Consider the following 14,797-nt stretch of genomic DNA (forward strand, 5'->3'; position numbering starts at 1 on the left):
GCAATCCTAGACCTTCTCAGTCTCTGGCCATGATGGGACCGGGAGCAGGATATTTTGTGATGCACCTACCCGGCCTACACTGCTTGACAATGGCTGTAATTTTCACATATTTTGTATAAGTACTGTATGTAAGGGGTCCACAGTTCACCCATAGAGGGGCCCCTCTATAAGGGTGAACAATGTGTGGACCCTGGCATGCAGCATCAAAGGGTCTGTATTTATACCCTTGCTTGCCTCTAATTTATTATCCAATCCATTGTTATTGTTCTCCGACTTTAAGAGCCCAGTTCGTCTACCTGACATATTCTAATCTACACACATCATTTACAGAGTTTATTAGAGGATAAAATAATTAACAAAGACACTAGAGTGATCAGAGATATACCTCTCTGATCATGTGAGCTTGTAGATCGGCTATTTTCAAATGGCCAAAATGTATAGGGTTGAAGTGGTTAATGTATGTTTTCTAATCAAAATCGCCAAAGTAACTATAGTAACTAAAGTTTTCAAATAATTGTAGTGGAGTAAAAGTTAAAATTTTGGCTCTGAGATGTAGTGGAGTAAAAGTACTGGAAGTACTGGAAATTGGAAATACTTAAGTAAAGTACTCAAAATTGTACTTAAATACAGTACTTAAGTAAAAGTACTTACTTTCCACCACTGTCCTTTATTAGATATCTTAATCTGATTGAGAAATGGACATCAAGGTATGCTTGATCCTGGCAACGGAAACGAACTTCAAGAAAATAACATTACTCAGTATGACTGCCCGCACTGATCATACACACATGCACGCACGCACGCACGTACACACACACACACACACACACACACACACACACACACACTCGGTGCGTGCCGCACTATGAGCTTGTAGATCTGCTATTTTTCAACAGCTAAAGCATAACATAATGCTTAAAACACCAAAAGGGGCTCCTGCCCAAAAGGGCGGATAGGGGGGGTGGGGTGACGATGGGTGATGGAGAAAGATGGAGAGAGCAAAAGAGAGAGCAGGACAAGAAATAAGAGAAAGAGAGAAAGATCTATAGACAGAGGGTGCACATGAGAGAGAGATGCACACATAGGCAACATTGAGAAAGAGCAACATGCATGCATTCACTGAGACATGTTGATTAGTCACTGCAATTAAGAGATCAAGGAAGGGAAGATTGATGAGCAGCTTTTACTGCGGCAAAGCTGACATGGTGTTTTTTTGGCTGAATGCACAGGTCCATATATACCACATCACCCCCCCCCCTCTCTCTCTCTCTGACTCCATCTATTTTAGTAATCTAAAATCAGCATTAAACGTTTTGTGCATGCTGCCAATAGGCCAAGGAAGACACTCCACCCCAGACTTTACAAATCGTCCACACAGTTACCAGCAGTTATACCAACATTGTTGTCTTCACAAGGCCGAACGCATGGCTGAGACTGTCTCGTACTCCTTTCCGCCCGTCCATCCGTCCGTCCGTCTGTGTGCCCGTCTGTGAACAGTTAATCTCCTGCGCCGTTGGCTTGATCACAGCAACGCTGTGCACACACAACTCCTTTAACCTAGAGAGTGCCACAAAGGCTACAAATGTCACTATTACTTAATACTTCCTTACTTATACTCCTGCAACCAACCATGCAGCATTATAGGGTCCAGACTCCACACAAATGAATGGAAATGCGATTTCAAGGGGGTTAACCAGCCTACGAAATGCCTTGACGTTGCTTCTTTATTTAACGTGGTCAAGAGTGGATCGAGCAAATCATATAATTGATTAATTGGGAGACCTAAAGGTCAGAGGTCCTTTGACGAATGACTGTGAGCTTCAGTTCGTGAGAGATTCCCACGACCCTCTACCATATTGCCGAATCGACTGCCAAAACTGCGAAAAATGTTGGAACCCGTACGAAAACAATAAGGGGTCTTCACCCCTTTGGTCTTGACCCCTAATTATAGAAAAAGAGGATTACTTTCTAACCATGAATTGTCACCAAACTAACTGGTACACATGAACTCAGAAGTGCAACAACTACAGCTCACAACAGCGCATGCACTGACCGAGACCTTTCATCTATCCATGTGTGGTTACAAACATGCTGCCTTAAATTAATTAAGACAGCAACTGCATGGCCTGTCTTAACTTAATTAAATCCCTATAGACTCTGTTTAGTGTTTACCACTCAACAATTTGTCATTTATCACGTGTGATATAGTTACTTATGGTACTCACAATTACATTTTATACAACAAGGTTGGATGCTTGTATTACTCGACGACACACTGAAGGTGAGTTAACTACTCAGAATAAAATACATCTTGAATAGATAGACGAGTGGTTCTCAAAGTGGGCTCTGAGGAGCAACGACCCAATCACTTTTTTTTTACTTTGCCTATTTCCAAAACAATCTTGAAATAATAACAATAACAATGTGGAATGTTTGAAACATTTTAAACAACACAAATCTTTTTGCCACAAAATATTCTCTGATGTGGGATCTGTGGCAAAATAGACCTATACCCAGTAGCCTAGGACCTATATTAATTGTTTGGGGGGGGGGTCCAGAAAAAGTTTAAGCATCACTGGGGAAATGTGGGGATAGTTCATCGGAAATAAATAAATTCAAAGGGGAGGGTCAAAAAGTGATCATGTATCCCGCCATTTGATAGGATCCTCATTGCTCAGGGTGTCACTGAAACTATGGCGGGGGCGCTATTCCGCTATAAATAACAGCTCGTCCCGTAAGCGGACATTGTTGCACCAGGGGCGAACTCCAGGCATACCGGTGGCGGGGCAACGAGAGCTGGACACAACCCTATAGGAGGAGACTAGACAACATTCATCTTAAACTGCACAAGTAAAACTACACTCGACTGTGACAAGATGTCTTTCAAAACAGGAACGCAGCAGTCTTCGTACAGAAAGATGTTTAGCGGTGAAACAAGACACCAAGTGAACAACAACAACCGCTCCACTTACGCCGGCCGCCAGTTCTCCAGTCCGATGCTGCGCTCGTCCCGGGCGTTCGGTGGGCTCTCCTCAGCACCGCAGTCTAGCGCCTATGGCGGCTACGCGGCCAGAAGCCAGCGGGTGCGGAGCAGCAGCGCCGCGCCGTCCGCCGCCATGCCCCGGCTGTCCTCGGACAGCCCGCTGGACTTCTCCCTGTCCGACGCCATAAACACCGAGTTCAAAGCCAACCGCACCAACGAGAAGGCGCAGATGCAGTCCCTCAACGACCGCTTCGCCAGCTACATAGAGAAGGTCAGTGCCCGCCCGGACCGCCGGTGCACGGTGGAAAAAGTACTGCAATGTGGAAATACTCCATTACGAGTATAGCCTAAATGGCCGGAATTCAAAACTGACTTGAGTAAAATATGCAAAAGTATTGGTATCAAAATGTAGCCTATGTGCCAAAGTGCCAAAAGTAAAAATAGGCTACTCATTGTGCAGAATGACCCGCTTCAAGTTTTCAAATGTATAAAAAACATTTGAAAATATCTACAATTAAGCTCACAGTGTGCTTGCGAGCTATTTCCAAATGGAAATGTTTATAGGGCTGAACTTGTTAATGTATAGTATTGTTTTGTGATAATATTCAAAATCTACAAAGTAATAACTGAAATTGTCAAATAAATGTAATGGGTTAAAAGTAGGCCTACAATATTTGCCTCTGAAATGTAGTGGAGTAGAAGGAAAAGTATACAGAAAACTTGACGTACTCAACTAAAGTATACAAATACCTCAAAATTGTACATTGTATTGTACTTCACAGAGGCTTGCCTGGGTGGGTGCGGCCATTACTGAGGTGTACCATTAAGTGCAGCAGCACTGATTAGCTACACCTGGCCTACGGAGCACCTGCTCCATGGATTACCCCTCAGTAATGGCCGCGCCCATGCAGGGCACCCCTCTGTGGATTCGTCTATAGCCGGTATTATAATGTAGCCTATACTGAGTTATATATTTCCACCCCTGTGGGGAAAAAGGTGCGCTTCCTGGAGCAGCAGAACAAGCTTCTGCAGGCGGAGCTGGAGCAGCTCCGGGGCAAAGGGACGTCGCGCATCGGAGACCTGTACGAGGAGGAGATGAGGGACCTGCGGCGTCAGGTGGACCTGCTCACTAACGAGAAGGCCCGGGTGGAGGTGCACCGCGACAACCTCACCGATGACATCGACACTCTGAAGGACAAGTAGGATCTAGCTATCTATATACAGTATATATACAGTATGAAATGGTGCATTTATATATAGAGCCTTTATCCAAGGCGCTTTACATATAGATTGTGCATTTACATTCACCCATTCATACATACACCGATTGCAGCGGAAGCCATGCAAGGTACCAATTTGGGGTTCAGTGTCTTGCCCAAGGACACTTCGACATGTAGACAGGAGGAGGAGCCGGGATTCGAACCGCTGACCCATGGATCATTGGACGACCTGCTCTACCTCCTGCTCCACCTCCTGAGCCACAGTCGCCCCTGTGATCAGTCCCTAGTGTAGGACTGATCATTAATTAGCCTACACAGGTTTATCAAGCAAATGTGCAATTGTGCACCAAATGCACATTGCATACTGTGCCAAATTTCATATGACAGCACCAGCTTTGTGGCTCACTGAAAACTGAAAAGCCCCCCCAGGCAGCCAGTTCAATTCAAAAGGGCTTTATTGGCATGAGAAAACATACGAAGCAGCCATGCATTCACCCACCCACTCCAACCCTCTCCTGGTCCCTCTCTTTTCACTGAAGGTTTGCATATCTATGAATGCTGTAGAATAGTGGAAAAGAAAAGCAGTCAAGAGTTGGAGAGAGGCCAGAGAATAGCAAGTGGGTCCTATGGGTGAAACTAGAACGTCAACAATCTCTCTCTCTCTCTCTCTCTCTCTCTCTCTCTCTCTCTCTCTCTCTCTCTGTGATAGGTTGCAGGAGGAAATAGGCTTGCGGGAGGAGGCAGAAGCCACCATGCAGAGCTTCAGACAGGTATGAACACTTGACTGTGGAAAGCACTAATTTGTAAAGTGTCTCCTAACTAGTGTTGATTTCGTCAACTAAAACTATGACGAAAGATATTCGTCAACTATCTTTTTTTCACCCAGGAAAACTGAATAAAAATGAAATAAAAACTAAGCTATCGTGACTAAAACGATATGACTAAATATATTTGGTCAACACATACAAACTAGATAAAAATGTTAGGGAGAGACTATAGTGGAGAAGACATCCAGTATAGAACTATTAAAGACAAGTCATTTTATGTTTGGTTGCATGCTGAAAATAGCAGCTCTACAAGCTCACAATGCGTCGCAGCGCAACACGTTGTGAGCTTGTAGAACGGCTATTTTCAACATGCAACCAACTCTAAAATCAGTCATTATTACGACACCGTCCTAGGGAGAGCACAGCCAATCACGGGTGCTTCTTTTCACCTGAGAGTGAGGCGTTGCAGTGGGAGGAAGTAACGCATGTGGAGGTACTACACGCCATTCCTCCGAGGCCCACGTCTCCACTGAACTGGTGCCCTGACCAACCTGTAGAAGTCACTATAGTCCCAGCTTCCATCTCGCAACCACAGTCAACTGTCCTCATCGCCTGGCTAAGCCGGAGGCACTGCAGATTATTTGAACGTCCGAAACATTCGATAAATGACACAGTTACCGTGTGGGGGTCCCCGGAACATCCAGACCCCCAGGAACGCGCCCAGGGGGCCGGGACGGTTCCGGCGAGCCACCCCGTGCGTGTGTGTGTGTGTGTGTGTGTGTGTGTGTGTGTTTGGCTGCACAACAGTGACTCTATTTTCGTGCTCGGACAGACCCAGCCACCCACCCAGCCAGCCACCCACGGACACACAAAGCTACTTAATGAAGTGGTTGCACCACTTATACAAAGCAACAACAACTAAAGTAATGTAGCCAAGAAATGAAAAGCATAACATTTGCAAAATAATTAAAAAATATAAAACTGAATTGTCACCATGGGGCCACATTTTCAAACAAATTCCCTTTATCCAATTATGGGTCATCATGAGCTAGGGGGAGAGGAATGTGCTGTCCTGATGACACAACAGCAGCTTCTGACCCTGTAATCCAGCACAGCATTGTAACAGAGCTGTGGCCCTCGTCTGGCACAAAAGGCCAAGTTGTGACTGTTGGGTTAAATCGTCCCGGCAATAAGAGGAGATCATCTTTGCCCGACTGACTCCTCGCTCTGGCTACAAGTACAACAACAGTGTCGGCCCCGATGTGGTTATCAGAGCGAGATGACAAACCACCATGTGACTGTCTGTCTGTCTGTCTGTCTGGGGACTGCACAGTGAAATCCTCAGTGTTCATTTATCTGTGAAGTGGACTATTATATTACACCCTCACATTTAACAGTATTTTTACTGTGTGGGAGGCCCGCCACAGAGTCTGCACGTTCAGTTGTTTTATTATTATTATTATTATTATTTGTACACTTAAGAGTTGCCAATAATTATATCTTCCAAGTTGTTCTCCTGATTTCTGTTGTTAGGCCAATTCCCTGAATGAATCCCCCAATCCCTGCACACATTCTGTATAGTCATGTCACTGCCGCCCATTTCGGTTCACCTGCCAGTGAAGAGAACTCACCGGGAGGACGTAGGGAGGAACAATATGCTTCTCACCACACGTAGCACGGTTGCACTGACAGGCCGGTGCCCAGACCGTCGGAGTCGCCGCCGGTGCATCGTCAAAGACTGCCTTCACGGGGCTTCCCTCCCACAAATACGGCCAATTGTGTTCATAAGGACAGTTTAGCATTTTTAAATGACAGTGAATTATAAGCCTCCAACGAAGCATTCAACGAACTACTGGAACAACTCCATAGTCGTAGAAATGAAAATCTGTGCTAAAGTTAGACCAGGTGTTTCCAAAACCTTCCCGCTTGAGACTTGAGTCTTGCAAGTTGCAACCAAAAGTATACAAAAATACATTATGAATGAATCGCACAGATACTCAAAACGGCGCTTGCAGTATAAGTACATCATTACCGTCCGCCACTGGGGAACTGTGCTGAATAGCGCACTTTGTTTTTTGTATTTAGAGCTGATACAGTACCTCAATTACCAGCCAGCCGATGCACTGACAAAGCACACCGTTGTGCCCGGGTGTGAGATCGCTACAGACAGGCTGTTTACACAGACGCACGCACGCACGCACGCACACACACACACACACACAGCTCATATGTTGCCAATCCCCCTTAATCGAATCACTCAGGGTGGAATGAAAGATGCTCAGTTGATGGAGAACACTTAAAAAAACAAAAAAAAAAAACACAAGAAAGACCCACAACAGTTGGTTTATATTGGATGCATGTGCTATGGGACCTTGCTGACCTGTGCGTGCGGGTGGCATGTATGGGAGTGCAGTTTAAAGAACAAAATAAATCTGTGCCAGCAAGTGCATAATGCACATACTGTACATTACCTTCACATGAGATTAAAGTCACCCTATTGTCACGGCACAGGATGTGGACAACGCAGCCCTCGCTAGACTGGACCTGGAGAGGCGAGTGGACTCACTGCAAGAGGAAATCAACTTCCTCAAGAAGCTGCATGAAGAGGTGAGCGTATTCTGTGGTGCCTCAACCCATTAATTAAACATGCCATGACATACAGACTGCAGGAAAATGCATCTCAAGTCAGACTCGTATCAGGCGTTTCAGGCAGAGCATTCACATATAATAGACGCACGCACAAACACATAAAGAGAACTAAACTAGATAAAGAGTAATATATTGTAGTTGTTCCATCACAATATTATATTATGCGGTGTGGCCAAAAGTCCTGCTCAGACACAGCCCTACTCTTGAACCCAATTGCTGCAGTCTAGAAAGTCGTCTCGTCAACAATTATTTCAGTTGAAAGTTTGCTGTATTGTTTAAAGACAGATCGGTCCTTTACTCTGGAATACACACATACTTATTGTCAACTCCTCATCTTCACTTCAGCCTCATGAATGAATCAAGCCTCTCCACTTGCTTCTACCATATCATGTAGCCTTATTCTGCATACACAGACGGACACGCATTACACTTGCGCACACTCACACACACAGACTCATGCACCCACACATTCAACTGCACACAGACAAGTGTATTTGTTTTTTGTCATACCTTATGTTTAACCCATTCTGAACGGGAACCCACTTCGGTGTTGGCATCATGTTATGCTTTAGCTATTGAAAAATAGCAGATCTACAAGCTCGTAGCGCGCCACCGAGTGGCGCGCTACGAGCTTGTAGGTCTGCTATTTTTGAAAAAGCGAAGAACGACTGACATTTCTAGAATCTGATCTCAGGTCAGAATGGGTTAATCAGACCAGTGTGTGTCCAGTGGAAACCTCGCATGAATCTGATCTCAGGTCAGAATGGGTTAAACTAAAGGGCACAGTCGTGTGACAACGTATCAATGTCCCGTTGCCCCTGCAGGAGCTGCTGGACCTGCAGAGTCAGATCCAGGAGCAGCTGCATGTGCAGGTGGACATGGACGTGGCCAAGCCGGACCTGACCGCAGCTCTGAGGGACGTCCGGCAGCAGTACGAGAGCCTGGCCTCCAAGAACATCCAGGAGTCTGAGGAGTGGTACAAGTCCAAGGTATAGAGAGTTTGCACATGCATGATTTTCCCATCAGGACACGCCCCCCTCATCTAGACTGAGTGGCAAAACATTGAGCAGCATGTATGGAGAGTGTTGGGAGTTTGGAAGCGCTCGTTGGAAATCACTCAACCGTCCTGCCGTACCACCTGTTTCTAAATGTCACATAATGCAGGAGGCAGCAAAATGTTGTGTTATTGAAAACAAGCACTTCCAAACTCTGACACTTAGAAAAATAATCAAATGCAGGGCATTTCTTCACAGAAAGTAGCTCATAACGTTTCTATGGTGGATTTTTATGGAAAGTTTTCCCGCATAACTTCCAGGTACGATGATGTCACACGCATACCTTCTATAGAAAGCTGAGAGAATTAAGTTGTGCAGTGATTCTTTTCGGGGCCCGCCTTCAGCGTGATGGTATACTTGACATTTGAATCTATCTGGCGCTCCATTCAACATCTGAGGCATGACTGCAGGTTTAACCCATTTTTAGAATAAATAGTTTTTGTCGACGTCAGGCCTAAATGTTTTAAGGTACGTCTCTCTCTCTCTCTCCCCTCTTCTCCCACTCTTTTTTTCCTCCTGTCCTCTGCTTTGATTGACAGTTTTCTGATCTCACTGAAACTGCTGCCCGTAATAATGAAGCTTTGAGAATGGCCAAACAGGACGCCAGTGAATATAGACGCCAGCTGCAGTCACTCACATGTGAGGTGGATGCCCTCAAAGGAACTGTGAGTATACTGAGATATTATACACTTGCATTGCACGATAATATTAATTTGCAACATCAGCTGCAAGAAGAGGGTGCCATGTTGGTAGCTAGGAGCTACCTACATGGTTACCTACATAGCTACAGTATATTTGGTTACAGGCTAAATGCTAGAAAGAGCATATTCGCCCATTATCCGTCTTGGCTCTTGTTAATGTTTCCTTAAGACCCTGAAACATTAACTGACACAAAACATGACCAAACATTTGTTTGATGGTGTTTGATAATGAGGCCTTAGTATTTTCCAGTACGTTCTTATCAAGCCAACTAAGACTAAATATACTGACGATTTCGTCAACAAATAAAAAAACAAATAAAAATGTTAGGAAGGGTCGAAGGGACTAGTGGAGAAGAGATCCAGTATGAGCAATTTTACACTTGGTTGTATGCTGAGTGAAAAACCAGCCATTATGACGGCATCAAGGCCCGCCAAAATACATTTTACTCGACCAAATCAACTGTAGATTCAGTCGACTAAAATCCTATGATATTTAGTCGACTAAAACTAGACTAACACTAAGACATTCCAGGTGACTAAAATGTGACTAAAACTAAAATGAAAACTATTCAAGAGACTATAATATATGACTAAAAACTAAAATCAAATTTTGCTGCCAATAGCAACAGTGCACTGAACACATCAGAATCAGAATCAGAATCAGAATCAGAATCATTTTTATTTGTCATTTTCCTATGTACTTACATACAACGAACTGCGCCCCCTCCCCCGGCAAAATTGAATGAAGCATTGGGCTGAACTGGACAAAAAAAAATGCACTTTCAATGCACAACAGCACTTTAACAGTGCTAGTAACGTTTTGTTTTTTAGGATTGCACCATGCCACTTTATTTATTTATAGGTTGTGCGTGGTGTTGGTGACTTTTAACTTGTCCATATGAATTGCACGTCATCATACATACTGGGGTCTCTTTTTAAATGTCTGTCCATGTTTGGTTTTATAGTTTTTAGCTTGTGTTTTTAAATAGGCTCTATGTTTTATGTTGCACTGCCAATAACTGTGGGGGAACGATATTTCATATTCTTTTGTATGTAAGTACATAGGAAAATGACAAATAAAACACATCTGTGCAGAATTAATTTGCACCACTTTGTATCACTCGCTCGATGATCCCTCCCTGGCTGTGGTCCCAGAATGAGTCCTTGGAGCGCCAGCTGAGGGAGGCGGAGGAGAACTTCTCCATGGATACCAATGGTTACCAAGACAGCATCGTCCGTCTGGAGGACGACATCGGCCACATGAAGGGCGAGATGACTCGTCACCTCCGGGAGTACCAAGACCTCCTGAATGTCAAGATGGCCCTGGACATCGAGATCGCCACGTACCGGAAGCTGCTGGAAGGAGAGGAGAGCAGGTGGGAGGAGAGTGGGATTGTGTTTTAATGCTTCTGTCAGACCAAACATCTAAAAAAATATATATATATATATATTCTGGGATTTCCTAAAAAAAAAAACCTTTTAAAGATTGATCATCATTTTTTTATGAGGCTTTAATTGAGTCTTGAGAGATGAGCAACTTGATCTCTTTAAAATATATACGCAAAGTAAAATCAATATGAGAATATGATTGAAAATAGCACTGGCAAAGTCGATTCAGCATGTCAGAAAACCACTACCCTGAGACTAAATGGCAGAGTGGTGTTCATACTTCATTGAATTAAGCTAATATGCAGCAATAAACCACTTAAACCCAATTATTGAACAGAGTCCCCCCCCCAGGGGTCTTTACTAGGCCTGGTAGGCCACCTCCCTTTTCTGTCTAGTGTCTATTTGTACACCAGGATCTCTTCTGCAAAAATAGACCATCTACAAGCTCACAGAGTGTCGTATCGCGACACATTATTGAATGCTTTGAAGTGAGCCTTCCACTGTTATTTTCACCGAATGTTTGAATATGAACACTAGTGGTTCATGTGGTTAAATAGTTTAGTAGTCCACTTCATTCATTAATCCTCTTGCATTTGCAGAATCTCCACCCCGTTGCCAAATTTCTCTGCTCTAAACCTGAGAGGTAGGCTCACTTGTCTTGAGAAGATTCATTTGTGGTGTGGAATCATGTCTATTGTCACTTAATAATACATCCTCCTGTCACATTATATGACCACAGAAGCCATGGTTGATTCCAAAGCTCACGTTGAAAGCACATCATTCAAGAAGGTCCATATCAAGACAATTGAAACCAGGGATGGTCAGGTAGAATCATACTGAATGAAGCATCTCTCAGTCAATTTTCCGATGGTCAATTTAAACGCCAGAATCACACTAACTCTTGTCTCCTCGTCCTTCGCCAGGTGATCAATGAGTTTAACCCGGACCATGATGACGACGATTTGGAGTAATCTCCCCATCTTAGATGACAAATGTCCATTCTCTGCAGTAATGGACAAACAAATGCATTTCCCTGATTCTACAAGCAAGCGAGCAAACCAACCAACCAACCAACCAACCAACCAACCAACCAACCGACTACAGTACATAATTGCTTCTAAAAGTGCCTTTACATGTGAATATCCAGTATGCTCCTTAGTTGAGACGAAAAGAAAGTATCTTGCTTTAATTTTCTGCTCAAAGTATTGTCATTTGTTACATGTGTTTAGACAGCTTTTACATTAGAATAATATAATTTAATAGAAATACTTTTTGAGGTCCACTGTCCACAAAATGTCACAAACACAGAAAAGTATTTTTGAACAGTACAATCCAATGTGCACGCTGCCTTCCAGGCATTATGTATGCTAACAGATATGACAGTCACGTGTAAGCAGCAATAAACCATTTAGACAGTAATTCGTGATTCTGGGTGCTTCTGGTTTGAAATGGCTTCACAATGAAGTGGCATCATTAAAATGGTGCATTTCCTTCGGGGGTTTGGGACATTTTCAGATTGGTGATAATGATAATAAATAATATTGGGCCCTATATCGTGGCAATTCATATGTGGCCCTCCGCCACATACCGGTACGTTCAGTTCAAGTCACAGGAAACTAACAATGATGCACAGAGTCACTTGAGAAGCTTTGTAGAAGGTTGAGTAGTTGTTTTGCATTTATTTTATTCCTCTGTAATATGGATCTCCGTGGGTCTGAAATAAAGCATTGATTGATATTCCAGGGTCCCCGGCAAGATTAGTTAAAATAGCATCAGAATCAATTTAACCACTTTATACATTGCCTATTTGAAAAGTGGCTGATCTACAAGCTCACAACTTGTAGATCTGCCAAGGAACAATTTGGAATATGTTTTAAACATTTTAACAACACGAGGGGGTGACAATTATCTTTGGCCTACTATAGGCTGCTGTTCAAGCAGATCTGGATAACATTGTGACATATGGAATAGCCTACCTGTGAGTTTGATAATTAATAATTAGATGTAAATAACTAATATTTGCAAATAAAGATTGTCTTTTATATGAAAAGCTCATAATACTGAAGCAGGCTAATGGCTTGTTTGTTCTGATAATAGTATTAATAGTGGAGGTTTCGCTCTTGCACTTTCTAGGTATGACTGCCATCTGCTGGTTGTTCAATGCATTAATTAGGTTGTGTCTATTTCACCAAAAAGCTACTATGGCTGCTATGATTTTGAGCTTTAATTTAATACATTCACACTAGTCCGTAGTCATGCATATATACGGAGATAATTAATGCATAGCCAGAATATAGGGTAGCCCTATCAGACACATTTAAAAAACGCAGCATTAACAGAAACAACTCAACTAAAGGCTTAAAGTATTTTTTTTAATTGGGTGCTTGATTTTTCCTGTTCATTTCTAATAATCCTGGATACTTGCCAGGTAATTAGAGGGCTTGTTTTCGTCTTCTGCCCCGAGAGAGATCAATCAGTTTGCCATGATGAGGACAACTTTCTGCTCAGTGTCGTGACGTGCCCGTTCAATAAGGAAGCGCGCCACGCCGGGGGGGGAGATGAAAGCATGAAGATTCAACTCAAACCGAAGATATTTATTTGGCTTCATAAAACGCGCGGGTTGCCTGACTACTATAACTAACAATTTAATTGATTTATTTTCATCAACAATGAAGACACGAATTAGGATATCAAAGCAGTGTGTTTCATGATTTACACTGTAGCCAACCGCGTGTTTGTTTATTTCTCTGTGTGCTCAGCTGAGTGGCCACAGTTTGTTTTGGGGAAACAAAGTGACTTTGTTATTGTAGTAGTAGTAGTAGTAGTAGTAGTAGTAGTTATGGGCTACAGTTCGGGTTAAAATGAAATATTGGCTGCCTTTTAACCAAACTATACTGAGTAGGTAGGCGTCCACCACCACCACCTCGGTAATAAATGGGCTCTGTGACATCTGCGTTGACCAGAACAAGGGCGTTGGTGAAAGTGGGTTCAGAACCGGACAGGCAGCAGCAGCAGCAGCCCCAGCATGTTGAGTCGGACTCGGAGCCGGTCAGGAACACAAGCGGGGCTGGCTTGGACGTGGTGTCGCCCCAGCCAGGCCCAGGTGGGTCTTCACAGCGGGGGGTCAGGAACACAAGCGGGGCTGGCTTGGACGTGGTGTCGCCCCAGCCAGGCCCAGGTGGGTCTTCACAGCGGGGGGTCAGGAACACAAGCGGGGCTGGCTTGGACGTGGTGTCGCCCCAGCCTGGTCCAGGGGGTGGAGGATCGCACAGCAGCAGACCGTCGTCCCTGCTCTCCGAGGCGCTGCCACCGGTACCACCAGAGTCGGACTCGGACTGTGATGATGATGAAGAAGAAGAAGGGTCCAAGAAGCAAACTCCACACAGAGAGCCTTCTGAGGGTGCTGCACAGAACGGTGAGTCCACTTTACTCGGTCCAACTGTTGTTTAATTTAAAGGTAGGGCAAGTGATGGTTAAAATAAGTGATAAAAAGCTCTTTGTGATAACTGTAGCCTACTCATTGCTGTGTTTGTGTCAGTAACACTAATAGGATGTCTCTCCAGCTTCTTATTAAACAGAACATGCATTTTCTAGATAAGAACTCAGGTCAAGTCAGGATAGGCCTACAGATTAAACAAGTGGAATTAGCCCATATAAAAAAGCTGATAATTAACTGGCTACTTTCTCCTGATTGACTGAAATATTGTCACCTAGTGTACCTGAAAATGTATTTTCTGTTTATTAAAGAGCTGGTGGAGACTAGCAAAGTAGCAATGCTTACTATCAGAATAATAGTGATTTAACCTTTTTAACAATTTACCAAAACATATCACTTGCCCTACCTTTAAGTTATGATGAGTGTGTGTCAATGGAAAAGGTATAGACTAGAGGCTACACGATGACATTGATAAGATAACTTTTCTTTGCATGTTTCACGTACAGTTGTATAGGCTGCCTGCCTACTACAGTAGCATTCCCACTGTAACCGAAATTAAAACGACAGGCTACATATTTAGAGTAGATTACATTACAT

At 43.6% G+C, this 14,797-nt stretch overlaps 1 protein-coding gene across 1 annotated transcript; it reads left to right on the top strand.

Annotated features, from left to right (window-relative positions):
• Positions 1–2,876: 2,876 nt before the first annotated feature.
• Positions 2,877–12,156, top strand: LOC308326302 (vimentin-like; the record flags this gene model as incomplete). Its single annotated transcript, XM_080779108.1, has 10 exons — positions 2,877–3,254; positions 3,980–4,182; positions 4,913–4,973; positions 7,482–7,577; positions 8,444–8,608; positions 9,214–9,339; positions 10,531–10,751; positions 11,364–11,407; positions 11,504–11,589; positions 11,688–12,156. The coding sequence occupies 10 exons, from the start codon at positions 2,877–2,879 to the stop codon at positions 11,733–11,735; spliced, it is 1,428 nt and encodes a 475-aa protein (XP_080635234.1). The 3' UTR covers positions 11,736–12,156.
• Between the last annotated feature and the right edge of the window lie 2,641 nt (positions 12,157–14,797).

Source organism: Protomyctophum bolini (genome assembly GCF_963924005.1).
Source record: "Protomyctophum bolini genome assembly, chromosome: 12".
Lineage (NCBI taxonomy): Eukaryota > Metazoa > Chordata > Actinopteri > Myctophiformes > Myctophidae > Protomyctophum > Protomyctophum bolini.